The following is a 15,535-nucleotide window of genomic DNA, read 5'->3' on the forward strand; positions in this document are numbered from 1 at the left end:
GGCTCTGGAGGCAGGGGGAGAGATCCATGGGCATCACAAGAGGGTGGTCTCATCACGGTCTTGGCTGTACCATGGCCATGGTCTGAGCTGCCCAGAGACCAGGGACTGTGGCAGCTTTCTGGGGCCTGAAGTTTCCAGGGTTCCCAGAGGCCCTTCTCAATGGCCAAGCTGCCAAGGGCAGCTGGTTCCTGCAGGTGAAAGCTACTGGTTGTTCCTCGCCAGCATCTCGCTTGAACGCTTAACTGCTGATCCATCGTAAATGTCAAGCTAATGTGACCTCCTCTTTCTTGGATGCCACTCTTGTTCCTGGAACAAAATAAGGAAGCGGCCTGTGGACCTGGTGCTACAGCATCTTACTGGGATAGACAGGTTGTGATGGTCCCTTGCTGGACCAGTGGGTTGGTGAAAGGGACCTCCCTGCCCTGTGCAGGAGACTTCTGGAGACATCTGAAGGTTTGGTTTTGTGCTGAAGTGCAGCCAGTGTCACCTGCTCTAGCTGTAGGAAGGCTGTGATATAGGAGCAGTGCTGGAGGCAAGCATGCCCAGAGGTCTCTGCATTACTGCTGGGTCTCTGTGTGCTGTGATGAGCTCTTGAAAAGCTTCAGCATCCATAATGAAGCATGGTCCATGCACAGAGGACATGAGATTCTGGAATGATGCCTTCAGTGATGTCGAAATTGGGTCTCAGTAGACACGGACACCTGAATGTAGCTACTGGGCAGATGTAGCTGCCCTGTGGGTTTGGGGGAGTGGTGAGGTCTTTTGAACTACCTAAAATACCACTGGACGTCGGAGGGTTTGCAGAGCCACATGCAGACACACCCAGCGTTACTCATGTTATATGTTTGAAGGGAGTCATGCCTGCAATTTATGGAGTAAGGAGGAGACAAAACTTTATGTTATCTCAGCACCAAGTACTTCAAACTTCATGGGCACAATTGGGGCACTACATGAGGCCTTGTAGCTGCAGAAGAGCTCAGGAGAAGAGGCAGATATGACACCCAAGAAGTTCACAGGTAATGCATTCACTTTGACCTCAAAGCCCTTCCCTCCTTTGCTTCACTTCATCAGGCTGCCCAGACATAAAGCAGCATCCCTGGTTCTGTCCCTCCGAATGATGCCTGGATGGGGAATGGTAAGTCTAGAGGACAGCCAGACATTTCTGCTGAGCAGGAGCTTGGGGAGTTCTGGTGCTCAGATACATGCCTTGCTTCATGTAGGGAGCTGCTGCAGGACTCTGCTTCATGGAGCTGGGTGGCTCAGCAGAGCAGTCCTGCCTGCCCAGTACTGTCCTCACCTTGCAAAGCTCCTGACCCTGTGGGGTTAGTCCCACCAAAGCCTCTGCTCAGGAGGCTTCCTCACCAACAGTCTTCTGTGGTCTGACTGTGTGTGTGTCAATCATGAGGTGCGACATTTCTCCTGCTGCTCTTTGCTGATACAAGACGTGGGTTAAGTTGGACAGACCCTAGGAGGTCTCTGGTCTCTACCTAGTCTCAAAGCAGGGCAATTTTCCAGCCAGACCAGGCTGTTCAGTACTTTGTCCTGCCTAGTTCAGAGCATCTCCACAGACGGATGTCCCACCAACACTCTGGGCACCTGTTCTACTGCTTAATTACACTTACAAGATTTCTTTTCCCTGACATCTGCTGCATTGCTAGACCTTTCACCAACCGTTGATCTTACTCTGCAGGTCACTGAACAAGAGATGACTTATGTTGGCCTTTCTTGGGACAACACTTCAGGAGTGTTGAGACAGGAAATACCATTCATGTAACACTGTAGGGCCATTAGAAGTCATTAGAATGTCTGCTCCATACATAAGCAGCTTGCCCCAAATGGGAAGCTGTTACGAAAGTTTCCCCTTCTTGACAACCAGTAATATCTTGCGTGTCTTCTGCTCTAGCAATTGCATGCCAGTGGCTTTCCCTGCCACTTCTTAACCTTTTACTTGTATTTATGTTTTTCTTGGATACCTGTGGTTAAGGCTGTCAGTGCACGGTAACATCATATTGCATAAAAGGAGCCTTGGATCATCAAGTTCATAATGAAATACCTACTTAATTCCATGGCACTTCTCAGCATGGTTTTCACTCTTTTCTTGTATGTGTTTGTAGGTGCTTAAGTTCCTGCAAATATTTTATACTTCTTAGACTTCTTTGGGTTTCATTGCATTTTCTTCAGTACCCCAGGTGACTCAAAAACAAAACAAAACAACAAAACAAACAAAAAAGAACAACAAGACAAAATAAAAAAAAAATACACAAACCCCAACTATTTTTGCACTCTATCCTCTCTATGTTCTTCAAAACACTACAGCTCCTCTACTACATGCTATATCCACCAAAAGCATTGCAGATACTCTGTTTTCCACAACATACTCTGGTTTGCACAAGCCACTGTAGAAGAGTTTGCAGGTAAATGAATGCTGCCCTTTGGATTGCTTGGATTGTGCTGTCAGCCCTGGATCTGAGTCCTGACATTTGTGCTCAATAAAATGCCATGTGAGCGGTTTTAGCTTCCCACTGAGTTACCAAATCATCCCTCTTCCTCCAGGACCTCAGCTGGGTGTGGGGAAAAGGACCTGTCATTAAACAAATCTCTTACAAAGTCCCACATCCTGCTCTTGCATGTGTGTTTCAATTTAGGAAAACAAACAAAAAATAATCCCGTTGGTGAAAACCTCAATAAACATAGGTATATCCAAAACAGAGGCATTTCATGCTGACAGAGAAAAATACACTAAGAAAAAGTGTTATCACTGGTGATACCACCCCAAAAAAGTTAGGAGCACTTTGTGCCCTGTTCTATCTTCCTCTGTGCTAGATAGTCACTACTTGAACTCCTTCAACGAAGGTGACAATGTCCTTCCGGATCTGTGGATCAGCTTGGCCCATGGAAAACTCGGAGAGGAGATCTCTGTGGTCTGCAGTCATATCCTCAGAGCAAGCTGGAGCAAGAGCAAAACTAGCTGTTCGGATAGCATTGAACAAACATATCAATCATTAAGGCGGAGATCCTCCTGCTCTACGGGAAAGGGTTGCTCAGTTTCCCAGGGAGGATGAGGAGGGTTGTGCTGGCACCCAGTTTCAGAAGAAATAAGCTTCCGTGAGGTGGAAACTCCAGTGAAAACCAAGCTGCCATTGTGTGTGTGATACAGCTACATCTTCAGCCAGGACAGGTTGTGGTGTCTATTCTTGTATTTCAAGGTTTCTCCCATATCTTTGCTACCCAACCAGCTATTAGTGACTTGGAGATCTCTCACCAGCCTTCGGTGAAATACCTGTTTCCTGACCAAGCCCTTCCAGCACTCCCGTGTTGAGGAGGACCCACTGATGACAACATAGTTCAATGGTCTCTGCCCTCCTGGCTCTGCACCTCAGCACCTGCCCTGTGCACAAAAGCTTTTTCCTACCACTTCTAAGACTTGCTTTACACCCTGTGAAGAGGGGGAAGCTGTTATGGTCTTTCTGGGGCTGTGCTCCCCAGGACAGGCTCAGCCTTGCGGATTGCCAGGACAGTCCCCTGCCATGTCCTTCCTCTAAAATCTCTGTTCTTGGCAGCTCCTTGGCTCTCACGTGGGGTGCATCAGGGCTCCTAGCTGTGGGGAAGAGCAAGCTGCTCAGGCAAACTTGCAGGCAGTGGTTTGCAATAGATCTATCACTTCTTGGCTGGCCACAGAAGTCCAGTTTGCTTTCCAAAGCAATGACCTTGAATAACCTCCTGATACAAATTTTGCCCTTTAACACTCATGAGTCAGAACTCAGAGAAAAGCTTGTGTAGGACAGGAAGAATGAAATGGGAAAAGAGCGGTTGCAGGGTAACTGGGACAAATCAAATCCTTCAAAAGCCCAGGACTGTGTATCTCTGAGCCAGTACATAAAACATGCTTGTCTCTTTGTGGTGAGCAGAGCAGAACATGAAAGGGACCTTCTCTGGTCAGGCAGGTTTGGCTCTGGAAATAATGCAGCCTGACTTGGGTATCAAATGGCCGTGCTGTGAAATTAGCAGGTTCAAATTTAGTCCTGGTCTGAGCTTTCTTCTAACCCAGCTGAGACATTGCAACACAAGCTCTAGACTTGAAGCTCACTGTAAAGGACCTGACCTTCTGGTTGTTCTGAGGAGGCATAACATTGGCCAAACACAGATGTTGCTTGTTCAGACCAAGTTGGAGTCCCCAGTCAGGCTGGTGGTTCCCAGAACTTGCACAAGCTGCAGGCAGGAGGAACCCTTTTCACTTAATGTCTTTGCTGCCATTAAAGACACAACAAAAAACAGTTCAAAAACCAGGGCACATCAGCATGTCCAGGGTAGACATGTCTCCAGCAGTGGTTGGCAGTGGCTGGCAGTAAATACCTAGGTAGGGTATGAGCAAGGTTGTGGCACAGAGGGAAGGCTTTCAAACGTCACAGTGACTATTTTTAGCTCTTATTAGACTTCACATAAAATGAAATGAAAATCCAAATCTGACAGTGACTGGATTTTGCCATGCCAAATGGGTGGGTTGTCTACCAGCCTTGGCCAAAGCAGTTCCCAGAAGAAGACCCATGGTGATCTCTCCATCTTTGATTCAGAAATAAAGCTGCAGAGGCTGGTGGACAAAGCAGAATGCAACCCTGGTCCCAGCTCAAAGAGTAGAAATGTTCATGCTGGGCAGCTGCTTCTGCACCAGGGAAAGGTCTCAAGGAGGTCTGTGCAGAAGAGGGGGTCCCAACCTCACAGCAAGCTCTTGCGGATCTATTGGATGAAGGAAGGAAGGGAGGATCTGGGCCATGAACTTCTGGAGCTCCCATGCTGACTGTCCCGCATTCCCCAGCTATTGGAAAGTGGAAGATGTCCAATATATCAACTATGAGAAAGATGGAAGAAATGCCCCAAGGTGGGACCCCAGTGCTGCAATCTTAGTGAGCACTGCATGAAAAAAACGCAGTGTAGACCAGGAACCGTTAATGCGCTAATTGCTGGCTCAGGGATGACTATCCCTTGTGCCAGTCTGGTTATGCTTGTTTTCCTCCACCTGTTTTTTGCCTGGATGCTGCTCTGCAGTCACACAGGTCCGCCTCAGCCAGGGCCATGGCTTCTGGTGACAGTCCTGCTGCGAGTGGGAGGCTGGGCTGTAGACCCCGGAGTTTCTGTCCTGCCACCATTGCTCCCCTGGCAGGAGGAGTGGTGGTAAGATTGGAAGATGTGTGGTTGTAGGGGCCTGTGAATGCAGAGCTATCACAGAAGGCTGATGGTTGTGCCAGCCCCCATGAGATTTGCTTTGCAATCTGGATTTCCATGCCAGTAAAAGTCAGACTGTCAGTGCTGTGTGAAGCTGGTATTCCTCCTTTCCTGGGTGAGCCTCTGTCTCTTCCCTTTTAACCCAGGCATGGTTGCGTCACCTTCTCTAGGTAATGTGGTTGTTCCTGTGCCTGCTGAGGGCATGCAGAGCTGACACGCATTGCTAGTGAGTGCCTGCAACAGGAAAGCCAAGTATGAGCAGCTGGTGACCTCTTCCAACCCCAGAGCACATTCATTGCCCTTTGGATTACAGATGAGGTGGCTGGAATATCCATGAGGAGGTATGCCAAAAATGCAATTCCCAATTGCAGGGTGCCACAAGGCCTGGGTGTTCCTGATGATGTGATTGTTACCCAACAGCTCGTTATCTGCCTTCAAGATGTGGTGCTTTGCTACTGCTCCCTGAGGTTTAGGACACTTGTGTCTGACTCACAGGGCTGGAGAGGAAGAGAGGGTGGTGTATTTGGAACAAGATTGGCCTTTCAGGTGCTTGATGGACAAGTCCCAGCCTCTCTGTTCCTCTTTATAAGCCAAGACGACCAGTTGTCTTGGTGCCGCTGTCCCTCCTGACTGCACAGACGGGCCTGGAGCAGAAGGTCAGGTTGATCTGTAACATCTACTCTCCTTCTAGGCCAGTCTATTGCTGGAAGAAATGTTCCTGACTGAGTCATAAGGCTTTGTTTATAGCTCTGGCTGTTCATTTCTGCTTCTAGAGACACACATGGCTTTTTGGTGATCATAACAGTTAAAGTTTCCTTGGTAGAGTCTGCTTTGCAATTCTGCATCTGAAGTCTTTGGGTTTTGTGAGCATGAGCTTTGTTGATTCCCAGTGAGCTTAGGAGCAATGCAAGTCCTCATGGACTCACGGTCAGATTGTTGGGCTCTTGTCAAGTGTGTTGTCGTGCTCTGGTAGGTACTTTGGCTTGGTGGTAGGGGGCAAATGCTGGCAGGACCCACAGATGAGTTGATGGATTCATAACACCCAGGGTCTGAGCCTGGGGGTGCTATCATGTGATGTGGAAGCTCCAAATGAGATGAAGTCCTCTTGCTAGGACTCTTCTTCTGGGGCAGGAGCAGGGGATGCTCTGCTGCAGGCTGGCTCTGGACTGTGCTGGGTAGCTAGGGAATTTTCCAGGGTCATGGATGCAACTTGGATAACTTGTGCACTCCCAAGGCTTGGGTGCAGGAGGTGGAGACTGTCGTTTTGTTTGGTCTGTATGTCATCTTACCCTATTAATGCTTGCTGAATGCCATAGGTATGTGACTAATCCCTTTCCTCCTTTGCCACAGAGGCTTTGCTCTCTTGAGGTACCAGGACAAGTTGCCTCGATAAACGGCTGAGTGCCAGTGACCTCACTGACATGTGTGGGCTTTGTGGCAGAGCCTGTTCCAGGTCTGAGCTATTGAGTTGTGCCACCATAATACCTGGATGACATTGGGCAGCAGAGCCTTCTGTTATGGTGGTGTCTTCCAAGATAACATGGGAAATCTTAGTGCATCTTCCTGCTGCCAGAGCCCACTGCTCAGGAGCTGGGCAAGGGGGTGGTAGGTGGAGGAAATCCTCACCACAAAATGTTCAGGTTGTTAGCTGGCCACGAGCCACGGAAACCATAGACCTGTGGTTTGTCCAGCCCAGCCTTGAAAACCAAGGTGTAGAACCTTCCTCCTCTGCTGCCCTGTGTCTCGGGGCAGCCCCCACCTCCCACTTCCTTGTGTCCAGTCTGAAACTCCCTAGTGGCTGTCTGCTCCTTTTGCTCCTCTTTACATCATCTACCTCTTTTCTGGCCAAACTCAAACCAGTTGGCCAAAAGCAGTACTGTGCTCACAGCTCTTCTGTACCAGAAAGGGACTACTTCTGACAAGCAGGTTATCTCAGCACAGCATTTCTGAAGCAGCTTTGTTGGTCTTTGGCAGTTTTTGCCATCTCAATGTCAATGACAACAGACAGAACATCATTGTTTAAAGATATGTCAAGGGATGTCGCAGTACATCAAACTTACCGGACAAGGGATAGGCACTCCTTCTCACTCACTACTGAACTGGGTCACATTTTATTTTTATGTATATACCCCACAAAATACTGGAATACGATCAATGCTGCCCACCTCAGCTGTTTCCTATGTGGCACGTGCAGCACGAAAGTGCAATTGGTATGAGAACTCACAGTGAGTTTTGCGACAGGACAATAATGCTGGGAAGCACATTGTTATGACTGGCTTAGGGAGGACGTGTCTGCCATCTGCTAATTCCTATGCAGGCCAAGCTTCTCAGTCCCTTGTAATCCACGCTGCTTGTCGAGGTGGTTATTTCAGTAATATGAGTTGTCTCTGATGCCCTCAGGCATGGCCTGCAATGTCTCTCCTGAGTCAATGTACGCATGGGTCAGGTGAGAATAAGGCCACTGTAATCCATCCCTCCATTCTCCTCTCCCTCCCATCCTTCCTTCATTCCTGTCCTGAATTCCTTTGGGCTGCTGTAGGAGCACCTGGAGATGAGCTATCAACAATGGTGGTTGCTTTTTTTTTTTTTTTCCACTAAAAAGGTTGTGAGGCATCGGATCAGGCTGCCTGTGGAAGTGGTTGAGGTCCCATCCCTGAAGGTCTTCAAAAATGTGTGGCTGTGGTGCTTAGTTACATGGTTTAACGGTGGACTTGGCAGTGATAGGTTAAAGGTTGGGCTAGATGACCTTAGAGGTCTTTTCCAACCTAAATGATTCTATGATATAAGGCAGGGACAGAACAGAGGAGCTAGGGTCAGCAAGAGTTGCGGGGGGGGTGGGGGGGGGAGGCGCTTCTGACTGCAGGGTGGGGTGGGAAGCATTAGGATGTGCCAAGAAGCAACATTGACATAGTAAGACACCACAGGACGGTGTGGGTTAGTGCCTCCAGCTCCTGGCGTGCTCACACCAGCCCTGTTATCCCCCAGAGTGGCGAGATGTGGTTGCTGCTGATGGCCCTGGGCCTGGCCCAGGGGCTGTGTGCCGCCGCCCCGCATGGAGGAGTGAGCCGCAACAACCCCGAGCAGTTCATGAACATCGTAAGTGCTGCAGGGCAGAGTCCTCCCCAAGGAACCTGCCAGCCTCTCCCCATTCCTTGCCCGCTGTCAGCACCCAGGGGACAGTGGTGGGGAGGGCACAGGAACCAAGTTTTCCCTATTTTTCTATTGGTGTCACTCACTTCATGCTCTCAGCCTGAAATCGGCCACTCTGGCCTTCCTCTGGTGTAGACGGGCCTCCAGGTCTTGCATGTGCATGTGAAGGTGACACCAGACAGCATGGTGGCTCTGGGTCAGGCTCAGGGCAGATGCAGCATGTCTGGATGACCTGATGGACACCAGCAGGTCACCTTTCCCATCGGCCTTCTGTCCCTGCAGAGCCAGAAGATCCGTTTCCAGGGGTACCCCAGTGAGGAGTATGATGTGCTGACTGACGATGGCTATTTCCTCAGTGTGAACCGAATTCCCCACGGCAAAGGAGATGCTGGGGACTCAGGTGGGCTCAGTTTCACCAAGTGTGGAGTGGAGTTATGACCCTGCTCAGAGGCAGGGCAGTGTCCAAGAGGAAGTCAGTGGAAGCACCCACACCTTTAGAGATGGTTTTGGCAGCCAAGAGCAAAGAGAAGTTTTTGGTGAGTGCTGGTGGGGAGGAAGCAGCCGTGAGCTGTCCCTGGTGACAGAAGGGACACATGTTTTGCTTGTGGCAGAGCTGCCCTGGATGGGACAACATGGCCCAATGACCCCACCACTAGCAGAAGGAGGGCCCTGGTGGCTCCTTCCCTGGAGCAAACCCATGGCCCTGGGTCAAGGTTTCCTTACAGCTCAGGGACAGGGATTGCAAAATGTTTCAGAGTGAAAAATCACCAGCAAATTATGGGGGAAGGGAATATTTAATACACAGCTTGCAGAAAATAATGCTCACTGAGGTGTGTAAGGACTTTTCCTTTCCATTTGGGTTTTCTTGTGTGAAGTAACCAGTTTCTTCTCCTTCAGGATCCAGGCCACCTGTGCTGATAGTGCACGGGTTCAGTTTAGATGGTGGCGACTGGGTGGACAATCTCCCCAACAGCAGCCTGGGCTTCATCCTGGCAGACGCAGGTTATGACGTGTGGATTGGAAACTGCCGGGGGAACAGCTGGTCTCAGCGGCACCTGAACCTCTCTGTCAACCAGGAGGAGTTTTGGGACTTCAGGTGAGGAGGACCACAAGGACACGGCCAGGATGTGGGGCTGCCAGCACCACCCACCCTACATCCATGGGAGGCTGCGGACAGCCGGTGGATGGTAAATAGGCATCCACTCCAGCTTCTCCCCTTGCTTCCCAGTTTCCACGAGATGGCCATGTACGATGTGCCAGCCATGGTGTCCTTCATTCTGCAGCACACCGCGCAGGAGAAGCTGTACTACATTGGCCACGCTCAGGGCAACTCTCTGGGTGAGTGGTGAGGAGGAGCCAGCTACGCGTGGGAGCTGTGTTGGCCCATGGCACACCCAGGTTGAAGGCAACCTTTGGATCTGTGCTGGGTTCATTGCTGCCCTCGGGAGGAGCTTTAGATCAGGCAGATTGGGTCTTTTCTGCCACTGCATGTTCACACCAGGCTCTGGCTGGTGGGGATCTCCAGGGTTCTGCCACCCCTCAGGTCCCCCCATGCCTTCAAAACTAAACTAAAACTTTAAACTAAAAGAGGGTAGGTTTAGATTAGACATTAGGAAGAAATTATTTACTCTGAGGGTGGTGAGGCACTGACACAGGCTGCCCAGAGAAGCTGTGAATGGCCCAACCCTGGAAATGCTCAAGACCAGGCTGGATGGGGCTTTGGGCAGCCAGGGCAGGTGGGAGGTGTCCCTGTGCATGGCAGGGGGCTGGAACCAGATGAGCTGTAAAGCCGTTTCCAACCTAAACCATTCTGCGATTTTATGATTCTATGATTCAAGAGGTTTAACTTCAGCCACAGCTCAGGAGAGCCAAGGTGAACTTACCCAAACCTCTTAGTGAAGGAGAAACACTAACGGCAAGCTACAACCAGCAAAGAACTTTTTACATTTTATGCCTTACCCTTGCTTCAGATATGCTCCCCTTTCCCTTCCCTCACAGCAGAAGTTCACTTTTCCAGAGGAAGAGATCTTTCCCAACCCAGCCCAGCTCTGAGCTTCTAGTCAAACCAAGGAGCCACCACCTCCTTCTGTAAGCTTATTTTCTAGAAAAAAAAAATACATTCAGTCACACATCAGAGATTTCCTCAGTCAGACTGGGCATTGGGACATATGCTGCATCAGTGTTGTTGCTGTTGGGGTTATTGTGAACGCTTGCTGTTTTTCAGGTTTCATAGCATTTTCAAGCATGCCACAGCTGGCTCAGAAAATCAAAGTGTTCTTTGCCTTGGCTCCTCTTTACACCTTTCATCATGCTAAAGGTCCTGTGTTAAAGATAGCATTTTTACCAGACATAGTGCTGAAGGTATGCAAATATTTTGTTGTGTTATTACCCTGTCTACTCCCAATGAATTAATGAAATTCAAGAACTTTCAGCAAGTCAAGTCACATTCTCTGTGTTGCAGTGGCTCTCCAGCCATTGTGCACTGAGCCCATGCCTGCACCAGATCTTGAAGAGGTGTGTGGAGAGATGAGAGAGAAGATCCCAGACAGCAGGGATGTCCCTTTCTTTCCAGTTTAGGACGGCCACATTTCACTCTAAAACATCATTACCCGTCCATCATTACTGTTTTTAAACAGAGGTGACAGACCAGTTACATGAGTCTGGCTATCCCAGGCAGACCGCAGCTAGGCTGAGCTTTTGAAGTTGGTACATCTGAAGCGGTACACCAAGACGATGGGGACAACAGCAGGGGGTGGAAAGGACAGTGATGTATTTATGCCGCTCTGAGACCCAGGTGTGACTGTGGGTCAACCGTATTCAGGAGTTACTTGTCAGTGCTGGCTGGGGACAGGCAGTTCCTGTGAAGAGGGGTACAGGACACACAGTGACCTGTTTCCTTGTGCTCTTGCAGACAATATTTGGAACAAAACAACTGACCCTGGTGGGAAGGGAGGAAAGAGCCATACTTGCCAAGACATGCGGCAACCTGCTAACAGCTGAAGTTTGTGAAAATGAGATCTTCCTTATTGGTGGATACAATAAGAAGAACTTGAACATGGTAGGTATATTAGCTCTTCCAGGTCACAGTGACCCACACTTGTAATTTCCAATTTCCATGAGCTTTTCCTAGACGCGTGGAAATACCTAATGAGCTACAAAAAATAAGGCTTCTTCATGCCTGGAGAGTGCTGGTAGGTACTTCTTCCCCAGCCTGCTCTGGGTACAAGTGTTTTACCTGGATGCTGTTGGGTAAATATGCTCTGCATGGGAAAGTGGAGAGATGATGGCATGGGAGGGTAGTATTAATTACTCACCAATCAAAATGTCTCTCCTGATGTAAGATGAACCTATGTTTGAATGCGTGATCTGCATAGTTAGCAATACAAGAATAAGGAATAAGTATAAAACTCCCAAAAATGAAGGTGCAAAAATCACTGGTCAAGGCAGTGGGTATTTGGGGGTATTTCAGCGGCATTCCCTGGGTTGGGATGTTAAACCTAAGAAATGCTGCTGTGGGTAACAATCACTTGTGGACTTGTCTGCAAAGGTAAGGTAACTCCTGCCTTATTTTCTGCTGACTTGTGACCGTGTAACAAGTTTGAAGAAAAAAAAATTGTACCAGTTGCATTTCCATTTTAAAGAGATGGTTAAATGATATACCTTTAAAAGCTACTCTTAGCTCTGAATAGAATATAGCTGCTTTTGCATATAAAAAATTACATTGCAGTTATAAAACAGAATGATTTTTTTTTTTGGCCTAGACAGATTTTCATCATTCTCAAATCACTTAGAAAAAACTTTCTTTCTCCTGCAGAGCCGACTGGATGTATACCTAGCTCATTTTCCAGACTATACATCAGTAAAAACTCTTCTCCACTGGGGACAGGTAGGGACTCTGACTTTATGATGACTACAACCTATGATTTTTAATCTTTGAATATGATATTTTACAATGACCCTTCATTCACCCTGGAGACAGATAAGGCGGTAGAGTTGGACAAAGCCAATAAAATATATTTTGAAATTACTACACTGAAGTGTCCCAAAAGTCACAGATGCTAGCTGCTGCTTCAGGCTGGCCAAGGCAGGGCCACCCAGATACCTGCTCCAGTCCTGGGTAAGCACCCTGTGGAGGTGTTTTTTGGATGTTCTCTTTGCTTCAATATGTGGGGTGAGCACTAGCAAGTGCAAACCTGGACACCAGAGCTGTGCTGGGCAACCTCACCTGGCCCCTACAGCTGTCCTTTCCTTCTGGTGGGGCTGATCCAGGGCACCTGTTACCTGCATGGAGTTGACTCTTAGCTCTTGCCTTTCAGACTGCCAAAACTGGGGACTTCAAGCAGTTTGACTACAGGGAAAAGAATCAGGAGAAGTACAACCAGGTCAGTGGCACTTGCAGGAGGAGGAGGAGAGCATGAGGCTGGCTGACTGGGATGAGGGTTGCATCCTCCAGTGGCTGGTGTGTCCAGAGTACACCAAGATGCCAGGGACAGCACACCCCATCTAATAGCATTATTAGGGTCAGAGCTGTGAATAACTGGAGTGTTTCCCCCCAGACCACCCCACCCTTGTACAGGATAGAAGACATGACAGTGCCAACCGCCCTGTGGAGTGGTGGTGAGGACTGGGTGAATCCACCTGCAGAGACCCAGCGCTTGCTCCCCCGCATCACCAACATCATTCATCATGAGCATTTTCCTGACTGGAACCACTTTGACCACCACTGGGGCCGGGATGCACCACAGCGCATGTACAGGCAGATTGTTGCTCTGATGGAGAAAAATCCATGAATGTTCTACATGCTGCCCTGGGATGGAGAACCCATTTGTTCCCACAAGCTCAGGGGCATGAGTTTTGTGTGAAGTCTGCCACTCTCTTCTTCCCTTCTTAAAAATGTCTCCTATCACCCTATTCCACACAGATTTAATGGGCTAAATATAATTGTCTAATTTCTGCCTGTTTTCTGTGACTAGAGACTAAAATAAACTCCCATATCATAGCCTAACTCCAACTCTTTGCCTGGTGGGCATTGCCAGGCTTTGTCCAGAGAAGGGCAACGAAGCTGGTGAAGGGTCTGGAGCACAAGTCTTACGAGGAGCGGCTGAGGGAGCTAGGATTGTTCAGCCTGGAGAAGAGAAAGCTTTACAGGTACCTTAAAGGAGGCTGTAGCAAGGTGGGGGTTGGTCAATTCTCCCACATGCCTGGTGACAGGACGAGGGGGAATGGGCTAAAGTTGCACCAGGGGAGGTTTAGGTTGGATTTTAGGAGGAACTTCTTTACTGAAAGGGTTGTTAGGCATTGGAATAGGCTGCCCAGGGAAGTGGTTGAGTCACCATCCCTGGAGGTCTTTAAAAGACGTTTAGATGTAGCACTTAGTGATATGGTTTAGTGGAGGACTTGTCAGTGTTAGGTCAGAGGTTGGGCTAGGTGATCTTGGAGGTCTCTTCCAACCTAGACGATTCTGTGATTCTGTGATTCTGTGTTTGTATCCCACTGCTGGACTGAGGTGTGCAGAAGACCCTAGCTGCTTTTTTTATTTTCCCTTTTCCTGGCTCAAGACATTGACCTTCTGGGGACATACTGGGATCTGGCTGGCCCCAGACTTCCTGTCAACACATCTTCTCCCTTGGCTGCATTGTCCCCACAATGATCTGGAGAACTTGAGGAGCACACAACACTGATAAACATCCCTCCTCTTGCCAATGGGGAGTGTCTTCAGCCACAAAATCAACAGTCCCTTGCCATTTGTAATGCATTGCCATTATACGCGGTTTGATGAAAAGACATTTTGGGCTGAAATTTTACTCCAGAAATTGAGCATGTACTTTGGAGTATCGACTTATGTGAAAGAAGGGTGACAAGTGACCTTGTCTGTGGCTCTGGACAGACTGACGTGAGTTAGCACTGATTAAAGGAGAGGAATGTTTTTCCTGGAAGGAAGTGGAAGAAAACCAGAGAGGTAGATAGGCACCACAAGCCCAAGAGGTTGGGAAAGGGCAACATCTGGGCCTCGGCGTTTGGCTAAGTCTTTTCTGGGAGATAGCTCACCCAGAACAGTGTCCCACATCACCTCCTGGCAAAAATGGCAAAAACACAGCTGTGTTTTCTAGGAGGCTGAATTTAACATGGCATGGAGTGTTGTCCAAGAACATCATTATTTTCTTAACATGTATGTTGGAAATCTGTCTCCCTCTTTCTCTCTCCCTCCTCCTCTCTCCCTCTCTCTCTCTCTCCATCCATCCATCCATCCATCCATCCATCCATCCATCCATCCATCCATTCTATAGATCTATGTATCTATTTATCCATCCTAACCTCCTGTGCTGTGTGATACTCGGCCATGAAGTCTATCTAAGCTAAAGCTGTGTGGGAGGAGCACTGTGAACAGAAAGCAGGGATTGAAAAGAGAAATTATTTTCACAGAGGAAGAACCTGTGCGTGATAGATTCCCCAGATATTTTATACAACCTTGCTCTTGCTGGGCACTGTTTCTGCCCCAGGGTTTGCTGTGGGACCAGGGTAGTTGTCATTCTCCTCTCTGGCTGGCAGCCCCATAGTACTGAGATGGCAGGACTTGCCCTTTCATTGGGATCACCCAAATCATAGGTGGTTTCTGTACAACTTTCTCAGACTGGCTGCTTGTCCCCCTGACACTGCACACCGTGTGACCGTGTGGAGATGGGAGAAAGTTCCCCTCTGATGCACCCTGGGGTCTTGGATCCCCAGCACCCATTTTTTGGTCCCTACAAAGTCTCCTTGCACCCCTCTCTTGCTCCCCCACAGTGGGTGGCATTTGCTGCGATTGCTGGCTGTGTCCTTCCTTCAGGCACCCTGAGCTGTGGCGGCTTGGTCCCGCTTGGCTCTGAGGACAGTTTGCCTGCCCAGGGATGTGCCCCCAAATTTTGCAGCTCCCTGCTGTCACATCCCTGTGGGGAGGTGGGGACAGTGACTCAGATTTGCAAATCCACTCAGTGCAGACTAATGTGAGATAACATTCAAGGTATGTGCATAGATATTAACTGTAATAGGAACACAGAGAACAAACATTCTGTCAATGTGTCAGTGCTGGCGCTATCAATTATATCCACCTGAGCTATGCAGCTTTATGGGAAATCAAGGTAGGCCTAGGGTTACTTGGCAGCTTTGAGGGAAGGAGAAAGAGAAA

At 48.9% G+C, this 15,535-nt stretch overlaps 1 protein-coding gene across 2 annotated transcripts; it reads left to right on the top strand.

The window, feature by feature from the left end:
- The first annotated feature begins 718 nt into the window (after positions 1-718).
- On the top strand, positions 719-13,375 carry LOC106030174 (lipase member M-like). 2 transcript variants are annotated; one of them, XM_013171802.3, is made up of 10 exons: positions 719-1,016; positions 8,206-8,316; positions 8,653-8,770; positions 9,268-9,466; positions 9,599-9,708; positions 10,595-10,731; positions 11,282-11,428; positions 12,185-12,256; positions 12,687-12,752; positions 12,927-13,375. In XM_013171802.3, the coding sequence occupies exons 2-10, from the start codon at positions 8,215-8,217 to the stop codon at positions 13,158-13,160; spliced, it is 1,185 nt and encodes a 394-aa protein (XP_013027256.2). In that variant the 5' UTR covers positions 719-1,016; positions 8,206-8,214; the 3' UTR covers positions 13,161-13,375. The 2 variants fall into 2 exon arrangements, with proteins under 2 accessions (XP_013027256.2, XP_047924961.1); XM_048069004.2 differs by lacking the exon at positions 719-1,016 and adding an exon at positions 5,406-5,876.
- The last annotated feature ends 2,160 nt before the right edge of the window (positions 13,376-15,535 follow it).

Source organism: Anser cygnoides, chromosome 7 (assembly GCF_040182565.1).
Source record: "Anser cygnoides isolate HZ-2024a breed goose chromosome 7, Taihu_goose_T2T_genome, whole genome shotgun sequence".
Lineage (NCBI taxonomy): Eukaryota > Metazoa > Chordata > Aves > Anseriformes > Anatidae > Anser > Anser cygnoides.

Bases quoted from the DNA above. Each gene is read 5' to 3' on its own strand.
- LOC106030174 (XM_013171802.3), top strand. From the start codon at position 8,215: ATGTGGTTGCTGCTGATGGCCCTGGGCCTGGCCCAGGGGCTGTGTGCC. The intron at 8,317-8,652 runs GTAAGTGCTGCA...CTGTCCCTGCAG, and splicing joins CCGAGCAGTTCATGAACATC to AGCCAGAAGATCCGTTTCCA. The intron at 12,257-12,686 runs GTAGGGACTCTG...CTTGCCTTTCAG, and splicing joins CTCTTCTCCACTGGGGACAG to ACTGCCAAAACTGGGGACTT.